This window comes from Saccoglossus kowalevskii, chromosome 16 (genome assembly GCF_978046115.1).
Source record: "Saccoglossus kowalevskii chromosome 16, keSacKowa6.1, whole genome shotgun sequence".
Classification (NCBI taxonomy): domain Eukaryota; kingdom Metazoa; phylum Hemichordata; class Enteropneusta; family Harrimaniidae; genus Saccoglossus; species Saccoglossus kowalevskii.
Window position 1 is genome coordinate 14058230 of NC_140656.1, and position 13472 is coordinate 14071701.

A 13472-nucleotide genomic window follows, 5' to 3' on the forward strand; every position below is an offset into this window, starting at 1 on the left:
CATCACAAACTTACTGCATCTACTTGGTGATTCATCACTACCATCAAGACAGTCAAGTAACCCACCACATACTTACTGCATCTACTTGGTGATTCATCACTACCATCAAGACAGTCAAGTAAGCCATCACATACTTACTGCATCTACTTGGTGATTCATCACTACCATCAAGACAGTCAAGTAACCCACCACATACTTACTGCATCTACTTGGTGATTCATCACTACCATCAAGGCAGTCAAGTAAGCCATCACATACTTACTGCATCTATTTGGCGATTCATCATTACCATCAGGACAGTCAAGTAAGCCATCACATACTTACTGCATGTACTTGGTGATTCATCACTGCCATCAAGACAGTCAGGTTACCCATCACATAATTATTTCATCTAGTTGGTGATTCATCACTGCCATCAACACAGTTAGGTAACCCATCACATACTTACTGAATCTAGTTGGTGATTCATTACTGCCATCAAGACAGTCAGGTAACCCATCACACACGTTCTGCATCTACTTGGTGATTCATCACTGCCATCAAGACAGTCAGGTAACTCATCACATACTTACTGCATCTACTTGGTGATTCATCACTGCCATCAAGACAGTCAGGTAACCCATCACAAACTTACTGCATCTACTTGGTGATTCATCACTGCCATCAAGACAGTCAGGTTACCCATCACATCATTTTTTCATCTAGTTGGTGATTCATCACTGCCATCAAGACAGTCAGGTTACCCATCACATACTTACTGCATCTACTTAGTGATTTACCACCTGCCATCAAGACAGTCGGGTAACCCATCACACACTTATTACATCTACTTTGTGATTCATCACTACCATCAAGACAGTCAAGTAAGCCATCACATACTTACTGCATCTACTTGGTGATTCATCACTGCCATCAAGACAGTCAGGTTACCCATCACATAATTATTTCATCTAGTTGGTGATTCATCACTGCCATCAAGACAGTCAGGTTACCCATCACATACTTACTGCATCTACTTAGTGATTTACCACCTGCCATCAAGACAGTCGGGTAACCCATCGCACACTTAATACATCTACTTTGTGATTCATCACTGCCATCAAGACAGTCAGGTTACCCATCACGTAATTATTTCATCTAGTTGGTGATTCATCACTGCCATCAAGACAGTCAGGTTACCCATCACATACTTACTGCATCTACTTAGTGATTCATCACTGCCATCAAGACAGTCAGGTTACCCATCACATACTTACTGCATCTAGTTGGTGATTCATTACTACCATCAATACAGTCAGGTAACCCATCACAAACTTACTGCATCTACTCGGTGATTCATCACTGCCATCAAGACAGTCAGGTTACCCATCACACACATTCTGCATCTACTTGGTGATTCATCACTGCCATCAAGACAGTCAGGTAACCCATCACAAACTTACTGCATCTACTTGGTGATTCATCACTACCATCAAGACAGTCAAGTAAGCCATCACATACTTACTGCATCTACTTGGTGATTCATCACTGCCATCAAGACAGTCAGGTTACCCATCAAATCATTTTTTCATCTAGTTGGTGATTCATCACTGCCATCAAGACAGTCAGGTTACCCTTCACATACTTACTGCATCTACTTAGTGATTTACCACCTGCCATCAAGACAGTCGGGTAACCCATCGCACACTTATTACATCTACTTTGTGATTCATCACTACCATCAAGACAGTCAAGTAAGCCATCACATACTTACTGCATCTACTTGGTGATTCATCACTGCCATCAAGACAGTCAGGTAACCCATCACATAATTATTTCATCTAGTCGGTGATTCATCACTGCCATCAAGACAGTCAGGTTACCCATCACATACTTACTGCATCTACTTAGTGATTTACCACCTGCCATCAAGACAGTCGGGTAACCCATCGCACACTTACTACATCTACTTAGTGATTCATCACTGCCATCAAGACAGCCAGGTTACCCATCACATAATTATTTCATCTAGTTGGTGATTCATTACTACCATCAAGACAGTCAGGTAACCCATCACATACTTAGTGCATAAACTTGGCGATTCATTACTACCATCAAGACAGTCATGTAACCCATCACACACATTCTGCATCTACTTGGTGATTCATCACTGCCATCAAGACAGTCAAGTAACCCATCACAAACTTACTGCATCTAGTTGGTGATTCATCACTGCCATCAAGACAGTCAGGTAACCCATCAAAAACTTACTGCATCTAGTTGGTGATTCATCACTGCCATCAAGACAGTCAGTTAACCCATCACAAACTTACTGCATCTAGTTGGTGATTCATCACTGCCATCAAGACAGTCAGGTAACCCATCAAAAACTTACTGCATCTAGTTGGTGATTCATCACTGCCATCAAGACAGTCAGGTAACCCATCACAAACTTACTGCATCTAGTTGGTGATTCATCACTGCCATCAAGACAGTCAGGTAACTCATCACATACTTACTGCATCTAGTTGGTGATTCATTACTACCATCAATACAGTCAGGTAACCCATCACAAACTTACTGCATCTAGTTGGTGATTCATCACTGCCATCAAGACAGTCAGGTTACCCATCAAAAACTTACTGCATCTAGTTGGTGATTCATTACTACCATCAATACCGTCAGGTAACCCATCACAAACTTACTGCATCTAGTTGGTGATTCATTACTACCATCAATACAGTCAGGTAACCCATCACAAACTTACTGCATCTAGTTGGTGATTCATCACTGCCATCAAGACAGTCAGGTTACCCATCACATAATTATTTCATCTAGTTGGTGATTCATCACTGCCATCAAGACAGTCAGGTAACCCATCAAAAACTTACTGCATCTAGTTGGTGATTCATTACTACCATCAATACAGTCAGGTAACCCATCACATACTTACTGCATCTAGTTGGTGATTCATTACTACCATCAATACAGTCAGGTTACCCATCAAAAACTTACTGCATCTAGTTGGTGATTCATTACTAGCATCAATACAGTCAGGTAACCCATCACAAACTTACTGCATCTAGTTGGTGATTCATTACTACCATCAATACAGTCAGGTAACCCATCACAAACTTACTGCATCTAGTTGGTGATTCATCACTGCCATCAAGACAGTCAGGTATCCCATCACATACTTACTGCATCTAGTTGGTGATTCATCACTGCCATCAAGACAGTCATGTAACCCATCACAAACTTACTGCATCTAGTTGGTGATTCATTACTACCATCAATACAGTCAGATAACCCATCACAAACTTACTGCATCTAGTTGGTGATTCATCACTGCCATCAAGACAGTCAGGTAACCCATCACATACTTACTGCATCTAGTTGGTGATTCATCATTGCCATCAAGAGAGTCAGGTAACCCATCACATACTTACTACATCTACTTGGTGATTCATCACTACCATCAAGACAGTCAGGTAACTCATCACATACTTACTGCATCTAGTTGGTGATTCATCACTGCCACCAAGAGAGTCAGGTAACCCATCACATACTTACTACATCTACTTGGTGATTCATCACTACCATCAAAACAGTCAGGTAACCCATCACAAACTTACTGCATCTAGTTGGTGATTCATCACTGCCATCAAGACAGTCAGGTTACCCATCACATAATTATTTCATCTAGTTGGTGATTCATCACTGCCATCAAGACAGTCAGGTAACCCATCAAAAACTTACTGCATCTAGTTGGTGATTCATTACTACCATCAATACAGTCAGGTAACCCATCACAAACTTGCTGCATCTAGTTGGTGATTCATCACTGCCATCAAGACAGTCATGTAACCCATCACAAACTTACTGCATCTAGTTGGTGATTCATTGCTACCATCAAGACAGTCAGGTTACCTATCACAAACTTACTGCATCTAGTTGGTGATTCATCACTGCTATCAAGACAGTCAAGTAACCCATCACAAACTTACTGCATCTAGTTGGTGATTCATTGCTACCATCAAGACAGTCAGGTTACCTATCACAAACTTACTGCATCTAGTTGGTGATTCATTACTACCATCAAGACAGTCAGGTAACCCATCACAAACTTACTGCATCTAGTTGGTGATTCATTACTACCATCAATACAGTCAGGTAACCCATCACAAACTTACTGCATCTAGTTGGTGATTCATCACTGCCATCAAGACAGTTAGGTAACCCATCACACGCATTCTGCATCTACTTGGTGATTCATCACTGCCATCAAGACAGTCAGGTAACTCATCACATACTTACTGCATCTAGTTGGTGATTCATCACTACCATCAATACAGTCAGGTAACCCATCACAAACTTGCTGCATCTAGTTGGTGATTCATCACTACCATCAATACAGTCAGGTTACCCATCAAAAACTTACTGCATCTAGTTGGTGATTCATTACTAGCATCAATACAGTCAGGTAACCCATCACAAACTTACTGCATCTAGTTGGTGATTCATTACTACCATCAATACAGTCAGGTAACCCATCACAAACTTACTGCATCTAGTTGGTGATTCATCACTGCCATCAAGACAGTCAGGTATCCCATCACATACTTACTGCATCTAGTTGGTGATTCATCACTGCCATCAAGACAGTCATGTAACCCATCACAAACTTACTGCATCTAGTTGGTGATTCATTACTACCATCAATACAGTCAGATAACCCATCACAAACTTACTGCATCTAGTTGGTGATTCATCACTGCCATCAAGACAGTCAGGTAACCCATCACATACTTACTGCATCTAGTTGGTGATTCATCATTGCCATCAAGAGAGTCAGGTAACCCATCACATACTTACTACATCTACTTGGTGATTCATCACTACCATCAAGACAGTCAGGTAACTCATCACATACTTACTGCATCTAGTTGGTGATTCATCACTGCCACCAAGAGAGTCAGGTAACCCATCACATACTTACTACATCTACTTGGTGATTCATCACTACCATCAAAACAGTCAGGTAACCCATCACAAACTTACTGCATCTAGTTGGTGATTCATCACTGCCATCAAGACAGTCAGGTTACCCATCACATAATTATTTCATCTAGTTGGTGATTCATCACTGCCATCAAGACAGTCAGGTAACCCATCAAAAACTTACTGCATCTAGTTGGTGATTCATTACTACCATCAATACAGTCAGGTAACCCATCACAAACTTGCTGCATCTAGTTGGTGATTCATCACTGCCATCAAGACAGTCATGTAACCCATCACAAACTTACTGCATCTAGTTGGTGATTCATTGCTACCATCAAGACAGTCAGGTTACCTATCACAAACTTACTGCATCTAGTTGGTGATTCATCACTGCTATCAAGACAGTCAAGTAACCCATCACAAACTTACTGCATCTAGTTGGTGATTCATTGCTACCATCAAGACAGTCAGGTTACCTATCACAAACTTACTGCATCTAGTTGGTGATTCATTACTACCATCAAGACAGTCAGGTAACCCATCACAAACTTACTGCATCTAGTTGGTGATTCATTACTACCATCAATACAGTCAGGTAACCCATCACAAACTTACTGCATCTAGTTGGTGATTCATCACTGCCATCAAGACAGTTAGGTAACCCATCACACGCATTCTGCATCTACTTGGTGATTCATCACTGCCATCAAGACAGTCAGGTAACTCATCACATACTTACTGCATCTAGTTGGTGATTCATCACTACCATCAATACAGTCAGGTAACCCATCACAAACTTGCTGCATCTAGTTGGTGATTCATCACTACCATCAAGACAGTCAAGTAACCCACCACATACTTACTGCATCTACTTGGTGATTCAACACTACCATCAAGGCAGTCAAGTAAGCCATCACATACTTACTGCATCTATTTGGCGATTCATCATTACCATCAAGACAGTCAAGTAAGCCATCACATACTTACTGCATGTACTTGGTGATTCATCACTGCCATCAAGACAGTCAGGTTACCCATCACATAATTATTTCATCTAGTTGGTGATTCATTACTGCCATCAAGACAGTCAGGTAACCCATCACACACGTTCTGCATCTACTTGGTGATTCATCACTGCCATCAAGACAGTCAGGTTACCCATCACATACTTACTGCATCTAGTTGGTGATTCATCACTGCCATCAAGACAGTCAGGTAACCCATCACATGTTTGGTTCTCTGGTACACATACCACTCCATCATCACAAACAAAGTCTCCTGGGTAACAAACTGACATGGAAATATTATGTGTAGTATTTTTTTTATTTATTCGAATTGTTGTAAATATTGACAAGCCATGGTCATAATACATTATAAGTGTATGTTGTGTGTTGCAAGCAAAGGTTACTGCGGATATATCGCTTGCAAATCTTCTTCAATAACATATAATAGAATAATAAATCCACCTCAACACACATGCAGATACTATTGAACTAATATAATGTAAAGGACAACAGTAACATTTATGTAAGCTTCTGATAATTTATTATGTAATGTATGATACTTATAACTATTAATTTATTATTATTATTTTAATTTGGAATTAAAATGTCAATGTGACGCACACCGAGTAGAGCTTCTTTGCCTGCTGAATGCCACCGCTTTTTTTACATAATAGTGACCAGTGACATTGAATTATTCATTGACACTGTGTATTCCCATCTCCTGTGCGCAGGATTCAATGATGGTACTTATATACGTGGGCAAACCACCAAATAAATTTAACTTCTCATAGTTGAAACTTACTTATAATAATACTAGAAATAATAGATAATGTGTCCATACATTTGCCATATATGTAGTGATATTATTAATCACATTAAAGACACAGCTTGTCGTTTTTGTCAACAATTTGCGAAACTCAAATTCAAAAAATATTTCGAAATTTCCTACTATAATGTTTTTAAAAATGTTTTTTTTTTATTTTTAACTCCGCTGTCGATAAAATTGACGACGAGGAGCTCTTCATTTAACTAATTGTCCGTCGTTGTCCGGTGTCTGTAGTCTGTAGTATGTCGTCAACTTTTTACATTTTCGTCTTCTTCATTAAAACCGTTAAATCAAATGCTTTCACATTTGCAACATAGAGTCTTTGGTAGTCCAATTGCTTTGATAATATACAAATTGTTTATATTCTAATAATATCTTCCGTTCTTTAATTGAAATGTGCATTGCTAACAACAGAGCTATCTCAGCCGGCAGGCTGTTTGTTTTTTTGTTCTGTTGTTTTCAATTCATCAATAATGACACGTACTACAGTCAATTGCCACATGATTTTCCTCGGCCCACCTCATCCCACTAGGAACGATGGGTTGCAAACGGGAACATTCAAACGTTTTCATAAAGAGCGCGGCACTTGCGTTTAACGTCGAGCGTGTGTTAAGAATGGCGTGGCAGAGAATGATATAAAAGGGTATCCTAATAAAAATGGGAAATTATGATCGGTGGCTGTTTTAGCGATATAATATGGGAAAGATGAACTTAAGAACAATGCAACACAAACATTATTGTAGTCATTCTATATCAATTCATACTGTCAAATTACTGTACCTTGTTTTGGTTCTATACACGTCATACCACAATCAGTATCACAACATTTCTGGTTGGAAGGACATTCTGCATCATGTTGGCATTTAATGTCACACGACAGACCAGTGTTTGTGAATGGACAACGGCCAGGCTTCAAACCTGAATCAATAGATACAATATCTTATAAAATATGTTAAATAAAATGTCAACATGTCAATTTCAATAAAAAGAAACCCATGGCTTTCACTGGCAAATTCGTGAACTTAAAACCCTGTTAATATGCTCAGAAAACTAAATAGTGAATAAATAAATGACACTTTACATCAATTTTTAACGATAACATGTTTAAATCTTTACAATTCTTGATTCACATTCAAACGAAAGTTTGTGATTCACTACCGTGGTGCTCATCAGTCCCACAGTAACCTTTATGCGAAGTACATATCAAAACCAAATAGAGGAACAGTAATCAAATCACCAAATTCATTGATCAGTCGGATGTTTACATTCATTTGTCAATGATAACTACTTGTTGGTTTTTGAATGATGAGTTAACTGTCATACATTTTACTCACTAGTCTACGTTTCTGCAAGTCTTCGATAATTTCGAGTAAAACATTATACGAAAACAATTCCTGCATACAATCACTTGTGTAGAGTTTTTCTTAAATCTTAACACTGTATAGTAATATTTACCTTTACAAACTGGTGGTGGTTGGTTAGGAGCCGTTGCTGTGTAAGCAATATAATTTCCATAAATATTGACACATACGCACATGCCTGTCATCGAACATTGTGTCGGTGAAAAACTGCCATCTTTCTCACACTGAATTTCTATGTTGCGAAATTCAGCGTTTTGGCTTACCGCCAAAGCAAACTCATGACAGTATTTAGGAACCTTCTCCACGTTAATGGCGTTATCTAAAATCACAAATCATCACATTATTATAATTGTTATACATCAGTTTCTGCTTATAGATATTTAGTGAGTTATAATAATACTAAATGACGGCGAAATGTAGTTGTGTCCGCGCGATCTTTTGCTTTCTATGAGTATTTTTTTCTGTCATGCACCACATAATTCCTGCGTCCGATGTGAACAAAATAAAATTATTAAATGCGAAATAAATATTACGCACAGTAAAGACATTCAAAGGTGTTTATAACAATATCAAACACATTCGTAATAATAATAATAATGTATGATATGTTGAATATACTATATTAAAAATGATAGTGATATTGTGTGGGTATTGGGTGTAAATTCGGCGTGCCTGTGCCTGTTATCTTCCGACAAGTATATCTGGATTCAAATTAAAAGACAGCAATAAAATATATGTGTACAAGTACATACCTTGTTTTTTAGCTTCACATATTTGATACAGTTTACAAAACACCAGCACAACAACTCCTATTCTCTTCATTTTGCAATAGAGACAAATATTCGTTGTCCCAATGCCCAACAAGATTTTATATTAATAGTAATGACACGGAAATTGTTTTTTAGTAATTACTCGGTTATTGTCTCTCGGAAATAACGTCCCACTGTTTCTCCCACATTATAACAATATTAATTTCCTGACAATTAACAGTACCTAATTATACCATGGTATATTTTATGATTGATAGGCATAGTTTCAAATGTTACTGTTATTGTCCACGTCAGAAAAACATTCTATATATACATCAGTGATAAGTCAATATTATAGCGATTTATACTGTAAACTGTCTAATACCAGTGAGGTTAATTCTTGTATAACCACATTTCAAATGCAGACTGTTCTCACATTATTCAACAGGAGAGTAAAACGTTCATAGACTGGCATTTTTACTATATATCTACGAGCTGTGTGGATGCATGGCCGCCCTACTGAATGAGTTAAGCAGGTGAAAGCAGCATGTAGTTTACTATGATATGTACATGAATGCGATTTCTCCATGTCATTGTTTCATTTTCCTTCTTTACTCAAGAAGTTACGTTACACATGCACGCAGTGTTTATAGTGTTGATATGTCATATCAGCCATGTTTTCGCGACTTGCCTATTCCGGTTGTCTTAACTGTTGTCAATTGGCGTGATATTCAAATAGTAATGTTGAAAAACTGTTTTTTCACCGTCGAAATAATATGTTATTCATATTCTATAACTGTTTTATTTGTATGCGCAATACTCATTAATTGTTAATATTTCGGTAGACATCATGAATAAACATAAACGAAGAATCTCTGCAAATATTGTCTTTGTACATTAGGTTCATTATACGATCAATATGCTTCAAAAACTACTCTGTTGCAGCATATGAAAAAACACAATTTAAAGATTAGAAATGTACTAAAGTTTTACACAATGTCTAATTTAAATTATCAACCCTAAATTGCTATAAATTTTGAATTTGACTAATATTCAGCAGCGTATTACCAAAGAAATATATAGAATGATGTTTTCATTTTTATCGGTAGGTCACTGTTAACACAGTGACAGACACATGCCAAGGAAGGAGGGAACGTTGGATATTTTTGTTATGCCGATAGCTCTAGAATAGATAGAATTCAGAAGGGTAAAATGCTTCTTATCAATAGACAATAATCCATGGAATATTATTCTCATTCATTACCTGAAACCACTGGATAACTTTATTTTGCAATATTATGTTATATGCAATCACCGTTGGGCACATCCAATTGTTTATTTTGCCATGTGACCATGTCTGATATACCCATATCCTTTGCCAAGTATCTGACGTGTTGCCAACGTTTGTCATTGTGCGGTTTAAAAACCTTGAGCATTTGTTCGATCAAGAAATGTTTTCAGAATGTTATAGAAAAAAGTTCACGTCTCAAAAACGGCACATAACAGTAACGTACAATATTAAAAGACGAGCGCATGATTTTGTATAATAGCGTAGACTGATTATAGAATAAACGTTTCTCGTGCGTAAATAATTTCATAACCCGGGTGTCGGTGTAATAGACAATGAGTTTCGTGTATTTCGTGGAGTATGCGTCATAATACATGAAGATCGAGCACCAAGTGATTAACATATAATCCACCAAACTCTTTTATTACCTGAATTATCACATGGCGAGATTGATTAACAACGAAATATTTTACAAAAAGATAACCATCTGCTGCTGGATATTTCGTGTCTGTGTATTTCTTTTATTCCAGCAGTGTTTTTTTTAGTCGTCATTATGACTGGCAACGGAATGACGATACACGAGTGTAGTTCTAGGCGTTCTTATTGGGATTATTTTCAATGGAATACCACGTAAAAAAGCCATAAACCATTTCCAAAGGGTATCTAGTGATCGATTTTTGACGTTACTGACGACCCCGCATTGTCCATCTAAATATGCGTTTCCAATTGTGTTCGCCAAACAAAGATTAGGTCATAGCTACTATACACCTGGTAGTACGCGAATTTATGACAATGGTTTAGGTGACCGAACAGATCGTATGCTACCGTAGTCTGCGTCGGTCGAGTTTACTGCGTAAACCTTCTCTAGCGACAATCCCCAAACTGAAAGAACTCCAACAACAGTAATACAGAAATTAGTAGCTTGGGTAAGTTTTTTTGAACTATCTGAAAAAAATTTCAATTTCATTCAATTTCTAAATTCATGTTGTTATCACTGACACGTCATTCTCGGCATAATAAACTTTGTTGGTAGAAAGTTGAGTAATTTCGTGTAAATTGCTGTTGTTAATTCTTTTCTCTCAAAGAGTGAATTGCGGTTTATAATTCATAGCAAATTCTGGATTCTGATTGGTCAACAGAGTAGCCGTGTGATACATTTAATGAATAATTCCTTGTTTTACCATGAATATGTACCCTGCTGGAATAATGCTCTATCTCGGGTGACGTATTTCTGAAGGGATAAATACCTGATCGTAGGTGTATTGCGTCCATGATGAACCCAGAACAACACATGGCCAAAACACGAATAGCAAATGAAAAACAAACAAAAAACAAAAAAGTGTACTTCAAATTTGAAGACAGTTTACAGATAATTACTGATAACTGGTCTATTCTATCTGTATTATAATATCATTTGAAAAAGTTGGGATCGTATTTCCGTCATTGCTATAAATATGAATTAATGTTTAACATATAGATACTGAGTATCTGTTTCTATTGCAAAATGCAGGGACTAGGTGGTGGTGGTGAAAAAAGGTATACACAACAATATATTCTTGCATTTTGAATGATATGCTTGTCAAAATACGAATTTCAACGCGCCAACTACATATACTGCCATTTCGTGTTTATACGTTATTTTCACGCGTAATGTGTAATTAATACAATGTATTCAAAATATACAGTATGCATTCAAGTGATTACAATTTCATATGTTGACATTATTCTGATTTTTACACACTAACATTAATGTGTTTATTTCAGATTTATATTTGCAGCGAATGACATTAACTACATGAGTTATGGTCTAAATACTGTCGGAACTTTGCAACCAAGCGATGCGATACAAAACGGTGTGAGAAAAGAGGCATTTGCGCATTTGTCAATATGCATGAACAGTATATTGCTGACGCAGTGTCGACTCCTAAATAACCTCCTCAAAAGATAAATATGCCAAGAAACATATCTCTTCATTATGTTTCGTGCAGTTAAATATTGTTTGAGAGTGGGTTAGTAATTGCGTGGCATTATTTTAATGATCAAATTAACTAGTATTTGCACACAATCATTGTTATCGTCTTACTGGTAAATTGTTATACTAATCAAACCACCTCGTTACACACAATATGGTCAGTAGATTGTATCGATGTGGATTACGGTTAAGGTATAAAAAGTAATATCCGTACTAAAGTGTATATTGGATCACTATACGAACTCCGCGCGATAAAAGGCGTTACAAATGAGCATTGTTATAACGAATCACAACCTGTCAATTGGATTTGAAACACAATTTGTTCGTATTTACAGAGACATCACAAGCAACCCAGTAAATTATTCCATTAACTTTTTATTGTATCGATTGAATTAGGTTTGAAGCCTGGCCACTGTTCATTCATGAACACTGGTCAGTTATGTGAATTCACATGGTGAGTTAACGTAGAATGTTCTTTCAACAGAAATGTTGTAATACTGACTGTGGTATGCCGTGTTTAAAACCAAAACAAGTATGTTGACAGTATGAATCGATATAGCTTGATTACAGTTAGTTATATGTTGCGTATTAATTATCGAGCGATATAGACGCCCGATCCGAGTTCTGTTGATCCTGTTTCATCACCACATTGCCAGGAATAACGCAATTAAAGTAGTACGCATATTTTTTTTATTTAACCTGTAATTAGTCACGTAATTGTAAAAGTACATGCGACTGGCAGGATAATGATTAACATATAGTCGTTGCCATGCATTGTATTCAGTGTTATACCTTGTTCAAAATGAGAAAATAATTTTACATAAATGGTCCATTCCAAATAATCATTATCAACCTCTGCACAATTGTTTGACCTGTTGAGGGCATCGATCGTGTGTCAACAATTGCCATTCAAACTCTTGTTTTGAAAACTTCCAGCTTGATTGCTTTGATACCTTGGTATCTGGAGGACCTCTTCAGTTTGGTTCATTTCATCGCGATATCTTCAATTCTCTAGTTTTTGGCAAATAGTTTTTACCATTCTTGGTTAGAAGATAATTTTTGACTTCATGAAAACTAATAGCCCATTTTTTGATGTGTTATATCTAAGTACCTTGGATGGACCCTATCAAATTTGTTTTTTTTCGTGTCGATATCACCTCATAAATGTTCATTGCTCGAGTTCAAAATGTGTAACATTGTGTACCCGACAGAGTGTAAAAATCAAAAGCATTTTAGTTCACCAACCTATATTTCAATTATGTATTCATGAATTACCCGAAATTTTAACC

The 13472-nt window shown here is 37.2% G+C and overlaps 1 protein-coding gene across 1 annotated transcript in view; it reads right to left on the reverse strand.

Moving 5' to 3' along the window:
• LOC102809463 (uncharacterized) overlaps positions 1-8996 on the reverse strand; it is an 85324-nt gene extending 76328 nt beyond the window's left edge. The window contains exons 1-4 of the mRNA XM_085490884.1: positions 8927-8996; positions 8269-8493; positions 7594-7731; positions 6157-6273 (exon numbers count right to left, since the gene is read on the reverse strand). Of these exons, the coding sequence (XP_085347010.1) occupies positions 6157-6273; positions 7594-7731; positions 8269-8493; positions 8927-8996 (550 nt within the window). The remainder of the gene's footprint in view (positions 1-6156; positions 6274-7593; positions 7732-8268; positions 8494-8926) is intronic.
• Between the last annotated feature and the right edge of the window lie 4476 nt (positions 8997-13472).